Source organism: Phocoena phocoena, chromosome 13 (genome assembly GCF_963924675.1).
Source record: "Phocoena phocoena chromosome 13, mPhoPho1.1, whole genome shotgun sequence".
Taxonomy (NCBI): Eukaryota; Metazoa; Chordata; class Mammalia; order Artiodactyla; family Phocoenidae; genus Phocoena; species Phocoena phocoena.
Window position 1 is genome coordinate 75,619,411 of NC_089231.1, and position 15,600 is coordinate 75,635,010.

Here is a 15,600-nt window from a genome sequence, read left to right on the forward strand (position 1 = left end):
CTTTATCGAATTCTTCTGTGCCAGCTACTGTGCTAAGGGCTTATGTGCGCCCTCCAGTCCTCGCAATAGCCCTAGAGGTTTTGTGCACTACTGTTAGCCCCATTTGGCAGATGGGGAAACTGAAGCTCCTTGGGAGGACTTGGAGGTCCACCTAGGGGTGGTGGCTGGGCTGGGATTCGAACTGCAGTCTGTGGACCCGGGGCACCTCCCTCTCCCTCCCGCCCTGTGATCAATAATCCCGCAGTGTTCTGTTTCCCTCCAGACTCTCCCAGGGGACTTGTCAACAGAGCCACGGCCCATTAGTGGTTTCTGCACATTTGAAGCTGGCCCAGGCTCCCCAGGGTCTGCTGGCAGCTGGGCAGGCGAGGGGAGGGGGTCTCCAGCCCTGCCCGGGGAAGGCTGAGGGGCTGCACGGCACTCGGAGAGGCTACCACCTTCAAATTGGTTTCAAAAGGCCCTCGCTTTGGAGGCTGCTGGCGGCTGCAAGCTGGCTTTGCCCACTCTATGGGCTGTGTGTGTGTCTTCCCAGTCACCTGGCTTCCAACACACTCGGGTTCAGACCCCCAGGCATGGCAGCAGCAGCTGAGAGACGGAAATGAGAGGGTAGGAAGCAGAAGGAGCAGAGAGTCCTCTATCCCCTGGAGCCCTCATGGTGTTGGGCAGGTGCCCTGACCCTGCCAAGCCTCTGCTTCCTCATCTGTGAAACAGACATCTCATCATCATGATGGTAAACACTCACAGAGGGTCTGCTCTGTGCCAGGTACTGAGCTAAGTGTTTCACATGTTAAATCTTGTTTTTTTTTTTTTTTGGTACACAGGCCTCTCACTGCTGTGGCCTCTCGCGTTGCGGCGCACAGGCTCCGGACGCGCAGGCTTAGCGGCCATGGCTCACGGGCCCAGCTGCTCCGTGGCATGTGGGATCCTCCCAGACCGGGGCACGAACCCGTGTCTCCTGCATCGGCAGGCAGACTCCCAACCACTGTACCACCAGGGAAGCCCCACATGTTAATTCTTAATCCACATGACACTCTACAGAACAGGTACCATTTTTATCATTGCCTTGTACAATTGCCAAAACAGAGAGGTGAAGTGATTTACCCAAATCACACAGCTAAGTTATTAAGCCAGGATTCAGCCCAGCCAGATTTGAACTTCTCCCCGCTTCCACTGCCACCACCCTGGTCCAAGCCACCATGACTGCCTGCATGGACTACTACAGCAGCCTCCGTCCTGTGTCCCGGTTTCCACCTTTCGCACCCCGTAATGCATTCTCCCAAGGCAGCCAGAGGATCTTTCACAGACTCAGGTCTGACCACATCACTCCTCTGCCCAACACCCATCAATAGCTCCCTAGTGCCCTTAGGAATGAATCAGTCTAAGCTCTTTAGCTCATCTTCAAGGCCCGTTACAAGCTGTCCGCACAGCCTCACACTCTAACGACACCAGACTTCTAGTTCTCTGAACACATCACGCATGGCTGTGCCTCAGTGTATTTGCACATGCTGTTCCGTCTGGAATGTCCTGCAACCCACCCCACCCCACTTCCCTCCCTGCCGAGTTCCCACACACTTGTCATGGTTCAGCTCAAGCACTGGCCTCTTAAAATCGTCTCTGCCACCCTCAGGGAGAATCGCTTCCTCCTTGGGACTCACATAGCACCTTCCACCTACAGTACCGCCATTAAAGCACAGAGCTCACTAAGTGTTGAGGCGTCTGTGCCCTCCAACTTGGAAGCCTCTCAAAGGCTGGGCTGGCTTTCAGCCACCTTAGCATCCCTTTATAGCCAGGAGCACAGGGAAGTAGGTACTTGGAAAATGCTGGCTAAATGAATGAATGAGTCAGTGAATGAATGAATGGCCAAACACACACAAGTGAACCTACCTGAGTACTACAAATGTCTAGGCTGGAGATTGCAAGTTGAGGGGGCATTTGATTTTGTCTTGGGCGCCACGCTGTTTACATCTTGTAAATATAATGACCAGGCATTTAAAAACTGGGGTGGACTCACTCAAGTCTGGATTTCAAAAATCACCAATTATCCAAAGAGGCAGCCCCGAGGCAACAGTTAGCAGAAGCTCAGTCACAGTCACTCCGTTCGTGTTTTCAAGTATTTACTGAGCGGCTACTGTGTACCAGGCACTAGAGAACAACAGTGGAACGCCATTGCCTTCCCAGCCACTGCACACACTTCTGTTGGCTGCCCGGGCCCTGGAAGCATCTGAATTTTCCGCCTCTTTCTAGATGGAGAAATTGGAACCCAGAAAGCGAAAGCGGCTTTGTCCAGATCACCTACAACTTAGAGATAGATGTTGACCCCAGGCTCCTTGACTCTTATTTTCACAGCCCCAGGTGACTAGCGCCTTGGCACGAATGAACCTTTGTTCCCTGGAAGAGAGGAACCTGGGGAGGGCTCCATCACGTGCAATTTCAGGTGAACCCTACGCTTCCCCTGGCGTGCCCTGCTTGCTCTGCTTGCAGTGGGCAGGAGAGGGCACGAAGGCTCAGTGGCGGCGAGGCCCAGCCTGTCATCGGCAGAAGAGGTAGCCATGCTGCAGCTGCTGGCAGGACTGTCCCGGTCACCAGCGCTGCCTTCTTTGATTGCTTCCTCCTTTGTTCTGCATTTCAGGGTGTTCAGCTCCACGGCCCAGTGCCAGACTCCCTCCCATTGCCCATCACCCGCCTGCCACTCCTATTCAGGCAGGTGGAGGTGGCAGCCTGGAGCAGCTCCAGAGGGACGATGGGAGGAACCCAGAGAGGGAGAGGTGCTTGGCCAGGGTGACAGAGCAAGGACGCAGCTACACAGGACCTGGGGGAGACTCAGTCTCCGGCCTGCCTGCTCCTGGAGCCCAAAGATCAGGAACAGCCCCACATCCCGGACCTCCTCAGCGTCTGGCCACCTGTGTCATGCCCATCACCCCTACCAAAATACAAGGGCTTTGAGGGCAGTGATTTGTATCTGTCCTGTTCACTGCTGCATCCCTAGTGCCTAGGACGGTGCCTGGCCCATAGCAGGTACTCATTAAATTCCTGCTGAAAGAATGAACAAATTAGTACTGACCACAATCCCATGAGAGAGTCCTGTTGTTGGACCCATATTACAGAGGAGGAAACTGAGGTTCATGGGGAGTGTGGTTTACCCGGAGTCAAAAGCCAGCACCCCCTCACCCCACCCCACAGTTACCAGAGGGCTGCGAGGGAGGGAATCTAGAGCCTGGGCCGCACCAACAGGGCTCCCTGAGGCAGCCAGTTCCAGATCTGGGGCCCCCTGCTCTCAGCTGGTATCAGCCTAGGGCAGCTGGCAGCTGGTGGGGTGCCTCTGTGGACTGGGAGGCCAGGGGGACTCATGGTGGGGGCAACTGTCTTGGGACCTGGAGGCCGTCCTGCAGAGTGGCTACCACTGGGTGTGATGCAGGAGTGAGAGGAAGGAGGGAGGCCCAGGGAGACACAGGTGTGCGGGGAGGGAGGCGTGGGAGGGCCCTGGGCACCTTCCATACCCTGAAAATACCGCACTGAGGAGGGAGCTAGGGATCCCACTGCCCACAGCCTGAATGGGCAGCTCCACCGTGACCAGTCCTGCCCCATCACCTCCCCATCCTGGCCCCTCCTCATTACCCTCCCATCACATCCCCCGTCATCCCCTCTGTAGAACCCCCATGCCTCCCCCTTCACTCCCCTCCATCACAGCCGTTATTACCCTCCCCATCACGGTCCCCTTTATTACACCCCCAACTCCACCCCACCAGCAATAGCCCCAGTCATGGTCCCCAACACCTCCCCGGCCCCTCCCCCCTCCACGGCTCTCATCACCTTCCCTATCACCTCGCCTACTCCAGCCCCACACTTCCGCATCACAGCTTCCGTCACCTCCTTCATCTCTAGGTCAGACCCTAGCTCCCTTGGACCGATGCGGGGGGGCGTTGGAGAGAGCAGGAAAGGATGGAGAGGGGAGGCAGGGTACATGAGAGGAGAGAGAAGAGGCTATGGGGAGGATTTGACCCAGGATCTCTCACACCCACACCCCACAGGACTGGTCCAGCCGTGGGTGGGCGCTGTCCAAGGTGCTGGGGCAGCCAGGCCTGGCGCAGGGTGGGCGCTGCAGACCACCTAGATCTGAATCTCTGATCCATCTCTTCCTAGCTTGGGCAGGTGGCTCCCCACCCTCTGAGCCTCACCTTTGCTATGTATAAAATGGGTCAGGAAGGGCCTACGTCAGCCCCTGCCCAGCCTGCTTCAGCTCTGGCCTCCAAGGGCCCATGATTAACGAGGCTGGTCCTGCAGTGTGACTCCGGGTCCCCTGGGGCCTGGCCGCTAAAGGGTGACAGCTGGCAGCCCGGCCGTGCCCGGTGGGACTCAAGAGGCCTCCCTTCCGCTCCTTACCTCTTCCCACTTCTGTCACTGCCTCCGTTTTCCACTCAGGCCTGGGTGTCCTCTAGCCAGAAGTGTTCCTCAAACCATACAAAGTCTTGGAGGATTCCTCCTCCAGGAAGTCCTCCCTATCAGAGGCCCCAGGCACACACTGCCCACATCATGTGTCAAGGGTAACCTGTACCTCTCCTATGAGGTCTTTAGATCTTTTTCCTACTGCAGCGTGAGTGCTGTGAGCAAAGCAATATTCCCCATGCTTCTACCTACATCACCTCATTGAGTGCTCAGGGTAATAATCCTCTCAGGTAGGAACTATTCTTATTCCCATTTTACAGAGCAGGAATCTGAGGCTCAGAGAGGTTAAGGGGCTTGCGCATGGTCACACAGCCAGCATGGGGCCAGGCTGGAATTCAGATCTATATCTGAATCCACGAGTTCAACTGCCGTTCCCATGATATGTATTGATATTTGTCTTTGCCTTCACTAGATGCTGAAGTCAGTTTGGCAGGGGTCTTGTCCTTCTTTCTGAGTTCCTAGGAACCAGCCCAGGGCCTGGTACTGAGCAGGCACCAATGACTGTCAAATAAAAATGATGATGAATTTATGGTACCAGAAGAGACTCCAGGAGCCAGACAAGCAGCCAGAGGCAACAGGATGGATCTGTAAGGGTGGAGATGCAGGCAGTGTGACAGGTGGTGGTGGGAGACACCCACGTACGGACTAGTTGGACCAGCGGCCACCAGTGGACGGACCCTTTCCAGTCCAAACGCACATCCTTCTTGCCCCTGGTGTCAGGCCCAGCCCCCTGGGGCCCTCCAGGTTGTCTGCGAGAGGGTCCCAAGGGGTCCTGTAACCGGGTAGCTGGGCCCTGGAGGCCTCTGGGGTTGCACAGGCTGTTTCTGCTTTGGTACAGAATCTGGCAACGAGCCAGAGCTCTCAAGGGAGAAGGGGGAGGGGACTCTCTCAGCTGGCTCGTTGAATGTCACCTTATTCTCCACCTTGAGACCTGTCTGAGAGGCCTGGGTTCCAGAAGAGTGATCGACTGTGTGACTTCGGGCAAGTCACTCACCCTCTCTGGGCCTCTATCTCTCCATCGATACAACGACCTGCCTAGGAGTCTAAATTCTGGCGGTGCCTTCCCCAGTGATGGCTGCTCTTCCCACTGGGTGGCCCCACCTGGTCTCCAGCAGCCTAAGTGTGTCTTCAGACAGGATGTTCCCATAAGGGCACCAGGGCTGAGTGGAGCTCCAGGTACCCAGAGAAGGGATGATGTAGGCTTGGAAGATGCTGAAACCAGCCGCCACCTGTGACTCCAGCCTGACAGCTTGGGAGTGCCAGGCACAGCTGTGCTTTGAGTCGTGGGGACAGTAGTTGTGGATGGTCCCCAGCCTGGCCTCACCCAGCCTCAGCTGTCCCATCTACAGAATAGGCAGAAGGCTACCATAAGTGCCCCCAGCAGCAGTGGGAGAAGAGAATGGGCGTCACCAGTCAGTCGGAAAGGTGGCCCTCCCTCTGCCCCCAGCCATGTGAGCTCAGGGAGAAATCTGGAAATTGCCTAGGAATTGGTTAGGTCATATGCCTGTGAAAGGAACACTAGGGTCACAGCATCCCTGCCACTTAGGTTCCAGACCTGCTGGGCTTCAAAGGGAACCTCATCCCCTGTACAGAGCGATGAAAACAGCCCAGCAGGGGAGAGGTGACGGGGCACCAGCTGAACAAACAGCAGCCCCCATGGGAGCAGGCCTGGCCCTTCCCTTGTGGTCCAAGCCTGACATCTGGGCTTTCTTCCGCTGGCCGCATGACAGGCATATAGACAGGGCATTTGTGAGTCAAGCAGATTGGTCCTGTGTGCGTGTATGCACACACGTGTGCACCTCGGCACACGCCACGAGGCGAGTATTTGTGTACAGGCCACACTGGGCATGCCGTGGCACCACTGCTGTCCTACCCCATGGGCAGGTTAAAAACGTATTAGGGCAGGGGTTGGTGAACTGCAGCCCGCGGGTCAAATCCACCCGCTGCCTGCCTTTGCACAGCTCTCGAGATGAGTGGTTTTTACATTTTCAGATGTTTGGGAAAAAAAAAAAAAGAGTTCATGACCCGTGAAAATGATATGAAATTCAAATGTCAGCGGCTGCAACTAGTTTTATCAGGACACAGACGCATTCATTCATTTGCATACTGTCTGGCTGCTTTCAAACTACAGCAGGAGAGTTAAGCTATAGCAGCAGTTACAATAGAGACTGTAGGGCCCACAGAGGCTAAACTATTTACTATCTGACCTTATCAGAAAGTCTGCAGCTCCAAAGTCAGGGCGCTGGGGCATGCTGCTACCTCCCACAAAAACTTAAAGTTCGGCTTCAATGAACCTATCAAGAATTTTACAATGAGAAAATCTAGAGAGAGGTTGTGTTCATTTCAGTACATGCACGTGAGCTTTGGGTTTTACAACTTTATATTGTTTGTGTGTGTGTCTGTGTACCATGATCTTCAAGATGTAGGATCTCCGACTCATCTTTCGTGCATCTGTAGTGTTCAGCACGTGCTAGGCACATGGTGGGTAATTAGTTAAGGTCTGTGGGATGAAATAACGTGTGGTTCTCTCCATCAACTCAACAGTCCTGCTAGCAAAGCGATACTCTTGCCCATTTCACAGATGTGGAAACTGAGGTCTGGACAGGTGACAATGCCTGCTTGAGGCTCTTTTCTGGACCATTAACTATGAGGACAAGATGTCCTTCCTTGACTTTGTATTGCTCCTGGGAGAACTGGGCGATCACATTATAACACGTCTGGTGGGAGACATCTTGCCCCTCCCTCTAGCAGTTTTCCAGGCATCCTAGGTCCCCTGCCGGCCCCACAGGTTTCCAGGCCTTCCTCCCTTGTTGGGGTTCTTGGCAGGCTCCCAGGGGCCTGTGGAGGGATGAGTATTTTTTTTTCCCTTTTCCGGCAAACAGGGGGCAGGTGTGGAGTGAGCAGCTCCCGGAGGGGGCAGTGGGAAGACGACTGAAGCTGAACTTCTGGGGGATCCAGCGAGGCTGACCCATAAGAGGGGTGCCATTGAGAGTAAGGGACCTGCTGAAAGGGGGAATGGAGGGAGTTTGGGGCGTTAGGAGCCCAAGTGGGGGTGTGGGGATAGAAAAGGAGCCCTGAACAGGAGTGTGGAGATCAAAGGCAAAGTGGCCAAGTTGGCAACCTTGGGTGGGGCTTTTGCTGCTTCTGAGGGACCATAAGTCACGCCCTGGAAAATCCGCCCCCGCCCCCCCAATAGCTTTGAACCTACAGAACGCAGACCACCGAGCCAAGGAGAAAACACACTCCTTCTGCTGTCAGACCCCTGCCCTCCACCAGAGACGGTTCCAGGATAAACCAGAGAGAATGGGGCAGGGGACGCCTAGCAATTCACCGCCAGGGACTCTGCCTCTCTGGAAGGATTGGCACCAGGATTCAATGGTGACTTCCTCTACTCTCAGGATAAAATCCAAAGCCCTTTTCACGGCTGTCCAGTGCCGTATGTCTGGTCCCTGCCCCAGCCTCATCTCGTACCACCTTTCCCTCATCCACTGCACTCCAAACGCAATGGATTTGAACGTACTCTGCTCCTTCCCACCACAGGGCCTTTGCACTGGCTGTTCCCTCTGCTGGGAGCACTGTCTCCCACACTCATTCTTTAGATTCCTATTCAAACCTGACTTCCTCAGATTAGCCTTCTTGACCACTCCTAGACCAAGTTTATTTCATGTTCTCAGACCTGCAACTGATTATCTGTGTGGTTATGTGTTTGCTTGCTTGCCGACTACATTGGAATCTCCAGCATAAGTCCTCCACAAATAGACCTCTACTAAGGACCCTGGCTGTCTTTTTTTTTTTGGCCGTGCTGCGTGGCTTGCAGGATCTTAGTTCCTTGACCAGGGATCGAACCGGGGCCATGGCAGTGAAAGCACCGAGTCCTAACGGCTGGACCACCAGGGAATTCCCTGACCTTGGCTGTCTTGCTCCTTGCAGTATTCTAGGGCTTAGCACGGGGTCGAACACACAATAGGAGGTCAGTAAATCGATGATGGCATGAATGAACGATTGGTACCACCCGTGACTGCTGCCAATACCTGGTGTTTTGGAACACAGACGTACTGAAAAGTAACATCAACAAACCATCTGTTATGATTCTGCCTGTGTTTCCACCCTGTAGGCACCAAGCAATGTTCTAGAGCAGAGCTATCTACTAGAGCTTTCTTTGGTGATGGTGATGTTCTGGATCTATGCTGTCCAATACAGTAGCCACGAGACACATGCAGCTATTGAGCACTTGAAATGTGGCTAGTGGGACCGAGGAATTAAATTTTACTTAATTTTAATTAAATGTAAATTTAAATTGCCACGTGGGCTTAGTGGCTACCATATTGGACAGCCCAGCTCTAAGAGAGAAGGAAAGTGTCCTCCTGTCCCCACGGTTGCTACATGCAGTTTTGTCATCTAGGGATTCACTGTAATTCCCTCAAACCTCCATCAGCTGGTCCTTGGGGGTGAACATGCCAAGGATTCCTTGGCAGCTTCCATGAGGCAGGCAGGACCTCACCATTCCCCACTGCCCACCAAGCTTGTCGTAGAGACCACCAGGCAACAATGACTAGGGAGATCTCCGCATTGGTGGCAAACAAAAATGCTGAGAGTGGGACATCCCCATTTTTACCACCATCATCACCTATCACACAGCACCAAGACTGCCACCAACCTCATCTTCTCCATCGTTACCATCACACCACTCCCAAGACCACCACCAACACAGCCACCAACACCACCACCACAAATTCCACAATCAATACTACCACTGACACTATCTTCTCCAACATTACCCCCCCCACCATCAACACCACCAACACCCTCACCCCCCCCATCATTACAACCACCATCACATCACCCCTACAATACCAATACTTAGAGCCAATATAAGATACCAGTTAAGAGTTTCAGTTCTGGAAATCAATTGGGCTTAAATCCCAGCTTTAAGTTTAAATCACTCAACTTCTGTGAGACTCAGTTTCTTCATCTGTAAAATGGGATGGCTACTACTACCACTAACATAATAGTGAGTCTGGCTGTAACAGTTGGAAAAAATCAAATGAGGAAGTGCATGAAAAGCCTTTTTACTCTGATGATTGAGTGCCAATGATCTTCTAGGTTCTTTGCTCAGTGAGCACAATTTTATTGAACCCTCACACAGCTGTGAGAGACACTGACCCATCCATCTTGCAGATGAGGAAACTGAGGCTCAGAGAGGTGCTGTAACTTGCCAACAGCCCCACTCCTAATATGAGAGGCTGGACTGGAACTCAGGTCTTCAACAGGACTTTGCTAGACTGTCCCTTTTGGGGGGAGGGGGTCGGATCAGCAGATTGGCCTTCCGCAGTTCTGTGCTCCCTCTTCAGGGATGCCGGGGGGCATTTCAGCATCCTGCCATGAAAGGTGGTATTGTGGTGGTGATGGTGGTGGTGGTGGGGTGGGGAGGGTAGTGAGTCCACTCACCTGTGTCCTGGCGAAACTGGTGCATGGACTGCAGGTCGATGATGTAGGGCACCAGCTGGGCATCCACTTGCCCCAGGACCACAGAACCACGGGCATCCTCCTTGAGCACGTTCTCGATGTGGTGGCACACGGTGGCTGTGTAGGGCCGCCAGCGGCTGTGCTCATTCAGCCACTCCCACACCACCACCCGGGCTACATTCTGCGGTGGGAAGCCCAGCCCGTTCACGGGCATCGTCACACCCTGGCCTGGTCGTGACATGGCCGCTGCTGCCTCAGGGGCCAGGACCCTACTATTACTGGCTCAGCTCCTCCTGGGCCTGGGAGCAGGTGGGGAACTTCCTCTCTCCCCAGGGCGGCAGCAAGGACTCTCCGGCCTCCTTTCTAACTCTCTGCCCTCTCTGAGGCCCAGAGGCCTCAGTTAAAGGAGTGTGGGCTGGTGTTCCAGGCTCCAAGACCCCTTCCCGCAGAGCCGTCTCAGGTAAAGGTGCTGGTCTGGAGAGCAAGTGTCTTTCTTACGATGGGGAAAACGGTGCTCTAGATTCCTTGGTTCCCTGGGCTCCGATAAGGGAGTGAAGCAGCCGCCTCTACTCTAGGTCCGGGCTCTTTACTGCTGGTCTCCCGTTCTTCCTGGCCGAGCAGGGCCTGTCACCAGGAGGCCCGGCCCCGGCCCTCTGCGCTCCCCACTGCGTCCCAGACCCTGCGCCTGGCTCCAGTGGGGCTGCTTGCCTTGTCTCAGGTCCGCCCCCCCCGACGGCTCCCGCTGAAGGGGGCGTCCCTGTCCCCGTTGTCCCCGATCCACGGCGTCCTGGAAGGCCTGGGTGGCTGAAGAACGCACGGGGGAGGGGTGCGGCGCGTACTCCCTGCCCTCTGGCCCGGGGCTGCGGCTCCGGAGCTGGGCTGGGGGAAGAGGGGGGCGGGGGCCCGTGGGCACGCCCCACCCCACTCGTGCTCGCGACCTGCCAGGAGACAAGAAGGGGAGAGGGCCCTTTAAGAATAGAGCGCGGCACCCCCTCCCCCCTTCCCGGGAGAGCGATGGGTTGAGAACAATGGGGAACAGATGGGGGGGGCAGCAAGGGGGGCTAAAGGGGGTCGCCTGGTCGCGCTCCCTTGGGGCAGGCCTGAAGGGAGGGCTGGGGCCGGGGGCGCGATTTCCCGAAACTCCTCGCCTGCTGCGCCCCCTCCTCAGTTCCCTGAGCGCTCCCCTCCCCCGGGGCCCGCTCCTGGCCGAGGGATGCACGGTGCGCGGGGATGTGCCAGGATGCGCGGCGCTGCAGGCTCGGCCCAGGGCCCCTCGGGGGTCGCGTCACCGAGGAGGCGAAGCCGGGAGCTGGATCGTCTATGCCTCCCTCCCTGGGGGAACAGCCCTCCTTCCCCAGCCGAGACCTCCCCAGAGCGCGCGCGGGCCTCCCAAAGGAGCCGGGGGTGGGGTCCCTAAGCGCCCCGCGCTCTCACCGCCTCTCCTCTGCTCTGCCTCGTTCTCCGGTTCACGCTTCAGCACCGCCGCCTCCTGGGCTCCCCCCGGAGTGGGAGGGAGCCGCTGTCCCCCCTCCGTGCCCTTTGCCTCCCAGGCCGCGCGCAGGGGCGCTGGGCTTTCCGCACGCTTACAGACTACCCCGCCGACCGACGGACGCGTGAGCCTACTGCCGGCCGCCGGGATCCCGCGGGTGGGAGGCGGCCTCGGCAGTGCTCAGGGGAGGGAAGGGGGAGGGGGCGGAGAAGGAGGAAGGGGAGGAGACAGATCGCGGCCCTAAGCGCCAGCGGCGCTGACACGCGAGTCGCCGGGCGCTCATATCTTCGGCTAGGCCCACCTGGGACCCCGCGAGGCCTCCTGACCCAAGCAGGATGCAAGGCATGGAGTGGGGTGTCCACTGGAACGCCTGCTTGAATCTTAGTCATCCTTACATTCTAGTTGCCCAGTCCGGGGCCTGGTACAGAATAGATGCTCAATAAATTCTTGAACGAATGGAATACGATCCAGAGATTGTTTAAAGAAAGATCTTAAAGCGTTCTAGGGTAGGCTGCTTTTCTCCTTCCACTATTCTGGGGGAGGGGAGTGAGGAGGGGCTGGCAGAGGGAATCATAGAATCTGAAGTGTAAGTATGGGACAACTGAGGCCCATAGAGGGTAAGAAATAGGCCCAGGATCACACCGCAGCTTGGGGCAGTGCCCAGACAGCACCCAGCACTGATTCTCCTCCCAGTACCCAATTAGCCAGCCAAGAGCCCACTTCCCCAAGGCAACAAACCCACTCCAGGTAAGTGTGATGGCAGCGACATCTTGTCTCCAGGAGGGTGGGGTGGACCTAGGCCAGGAGGCAGAGACCTTGGAGGAAGGTAAGGGTAGGCCCTCCGTCATCTCATTAAGGGATGCCTGCAAACAACAGGTGCTCGATAAATGCTCGGTGAGGGTTGGCTGGATGGAAAAGGAGGCAGGTGGTGGCAGCAGCTCAAGTGTTAATGGGATGACCAGCTCTCCCTCCTCTGGCAGGCTGAATGCAACTGAGAACACACATCATCTCGGAGGGGGATGGACCACCCGGGGCCTGCGGGTGTTTAGATTAGGGAAGATGAAGGATGCGTCCGGGAACTCCAGCCTGGGTGGCAGACGGAGGTCAGCGGCCTGTTTGGGAGTCTGTCCAGAGCAGCCCACGCTCCTCTTCCTCTCCAGGGCAGCTGGTGATAAACTAGGCAAGGTCAGGGGCAGATTGCTTAGGGGAGCTTTCCCAGAACCGAGTTCTGGCTCTCCAGACAGCTGGAGGGATCTCCCCCCGACACTGCACCCCGGGACCCGTGCTATCTCCTGCTGTCCAGTGCTCAAGGGCCTTTTCCCGGTTGGGCATGATTCTGTCTGCTTCTGCCTGCTGCAGGCTAGAGACAGAGGCTCTGTATAGAGCCAGCTCTGCAGTGCTACCGCTCCAACGGGATGGCTGAGCTCTGGGATTTTAGCCTAGGGTTCACCGATGGCTTTGCAGGGGTCCACGAGCCCTGTCCTCCCATTTACAGGCAAACTTATATGTCTGTGCCTTTTTTCTAGAAGGGCTGTGGCTTTCATCAGATTTTTCTCAAAGGAGGCTGGGACCCAAAAGATTTGGAGCTGATGCTGAACAACCTTATGTTACAGAAGGGGATCTGGACCTCAGGGTAGAGAAGAAACTGGCTCAAGGTCACATGGAAAGTAGCAGCAAGTTGGAAAGAAGAAGCCAAGACTCCAGACTGTATAATGCTATTTAAGGTCTGACTAAATGTCGCCTCCTCCAGGAAACCTTCTCCGAACTCATCCCATCTTCCTCTGTGTTCCTTTGCACATACCTTGATGTGACACCCTATATCGCAACTAGCCGCTTCAGTGGAATCTGTCCCTGCTAGAGTGAGATATCCTTGAGATCAGAGACTGTGTCTTATTCATCTTTGTGTGGTGTGGCTGGTGTTTATTACATAAGCATTGTCGTTTATTGAGTGCCTATTGTGTACCAAGGCACTTACGTAATGCTCACTCCTCTTCACAGTTGTCCTGCAGGGTAGGTAATATTGTCCTCATTTTACAGGTAGAAAAAATCTGGAGCTCAAAGGGGTTAGGTGGCTTGCCCAAGTTCCCACAGGGAGTGAGTGGCAGAGCTGGGATTTGAATCCCAAACCCTTTTGCACCACCCACTTCACCATACTGCCATGGAGTCTGTTCAGCGACGAATGAATGGCAACCACCTGAGGATGTGGTGCAGCGTGGCCCTAATGGCCCCTCTCAACTAGATTGTGGAGCATCTGGAAGTACAAAGCCCCGCTCCCCAGGCATCCTGGGAGAAAGGGATTCCAAGGAGGGGAAAGGAATCTGGCCTTCAAGGAGCTCACAGTCCACTGGGGAGATACTCAGACACCAGTGGGGAAGCCAACAGAGGAAAAGCAATCCATCATGAACTCTTTTAAAAATGTATTGTATGTATGTATGACATCCCTAGTAGAAGAATCCCAGGATTTTGTCTTCTGTGTGTTTCTGTCTTGCTTCCTTGAGGCCATGGTACTAGCTGAGGTCATCAGTACAGTGAGTTGGGAAAAGATGATTCTGCCACTTTTCCAGATCTTTGAGTGACACATCAAATCCGAGGCTGATCCCACTTATTTAACCTGTGTGTGAGTTTCACACGGACTTTCTTGCTCTGTGATCATCAGTGATTTCAAATTTGCTGATGTAGACATGCTTCACCATCACGATTAGAAACCAGACGATGACTCTGGAGCATGACCTAGAGGAACTTGGAGTTTTTCTTTCTTCTCAGCATCGTTGATGCTCTTAAGAGCACTGGCCAGGATGTTCACGTGCACCATTATGGCAGCATGGGAGTACGGCAGAAAGAGATGACTCACTTTTTGTTCTCCTGTCCATCCAACCATCCAGCCATCCATCCATCCATTCACCTGTACATTCAGCTGTACAAGTACCCTCCCTCCCTCCCTTTCTTCCTACCTACCCATCCCTCCATCCATCTATCCACTCATCTATCTGTCCATCCATCCATCCATCCATCCAAAAAATACCAGACCCAGCCCATGAGCCAGGCACTAGGCTATCTAACCCAAATAGCATGTTTCTTGCTCCCCTGTTTCTCAGAGTCTAGTGGGAGAGTGAGCTGTGAATCAAAAAATCACATAAAGTATGATTAAAAATTTGCAAGAGCCATGAAGAAGTTCAGGATATCATGAGGGCCTCTACCAGGGGTCCTACCAGGTCTAGGGAGTCAGGGAGGGCTTCTCAGAGGAGGTGACATTTCAGCTACTCCCTGAAGGATCCATAGTCTTAATGTGGCTAAGCCAGTGGGAGGAGGAGCAGGAATGTGCGAAGGCCCAGAGATGGGAAAGAGCTTGGTGTGTTAAAGCAACAGAGAGGAGGCTGGAGTGGCCACTGAGAATGGATCACGGGTGAGCGTGGGGCAAATCGAGGTGGGCAGGGCCACCTTGCAGAGCCTAGCATGGGTTTGGGATTTTTATCCTGAGAGCCATGGGGAGTTACTGAAGGGGATTTAATGCAATCTGAGGTGTGTCTGAAAGAGCCTGACAGTAACTAGACTTTATTGAGCACCTACTGTATGCCCAGTGCTGGGCTAAGTGCCCCAGAGGGGGAAGTGAAGATGTGGGAACCGTTTTCTCTGGGACACAGAACCGGATGTGTGACCCCGAAGACCATACCAAGGTCATGTATAATCGGGGCATGAGTCCTGGGAGGCAGATGTCACCCCTGCCCTGCACCCCAAAGGACCAAGTGAGTTCAGACTTTTCCGAATTCTTCTCTCCAGCTCCCTACATCCTGGTGCGTGGACCAGCTGTGACCTTTCCTACAGCAGCGGAGGGAAAGTTTAAGTGGGAAATAAGAAACAGAGCAAGAAAGATTGTTTGGGTGTCTTGGGGACTGAAACAGGGCCCCTGGAGCTCAGAGCATTCTGCTGAAAACAGGGGACTTCCTCCGGCTTGCAGGATGCAGGTGGGGTGGCGAGTGGTACAAGGTCATTTGCTGCCAGCCGAGAACTCGTGGTGGAATTAGAGAAACCCCAGAATGGTAACATACACAGCTGGCCCTGGTGGGCGAGGAGCGTCCACGGGCACAGCGGCCAGGGTGGGAGCTGCTCTGATGGCCGCACATCCAGGTCGTGGGGTTGCTGTCAGGTGAACACAGATCCCTGAGCCTCACCCTAACATTTGGATCCAGCGGGACTTGTGTGGGGCT

General features: G+C 55.1%; 1 protein-coding gene across 1 annotated transcript in view; it reads right to left on the minus strand.

The window, feature by feature from the left end:
• DTX1 (deltex E3 ubiquitin ligase 1) overlaps positions 1-10,251 on the minus strand; it is a 37,110-nt gene extending 26,859 nt beyond the window's left edge. Inside the window, exon 1 of the mRNA XM_065889905.1 lies at positions 9,889-10,251. Coding sequence (XP_065745977.1) covers positions 9,889-10,147 — 259 coding nt within the window. The 5' untranslated portion in view covers positions 10,148-10,251. The remainder of the gene's footprint in view (positions 1-9,888) is intronic.
• Positions 10,252-15,600: the final 5,349 nt, after the last annotated feature.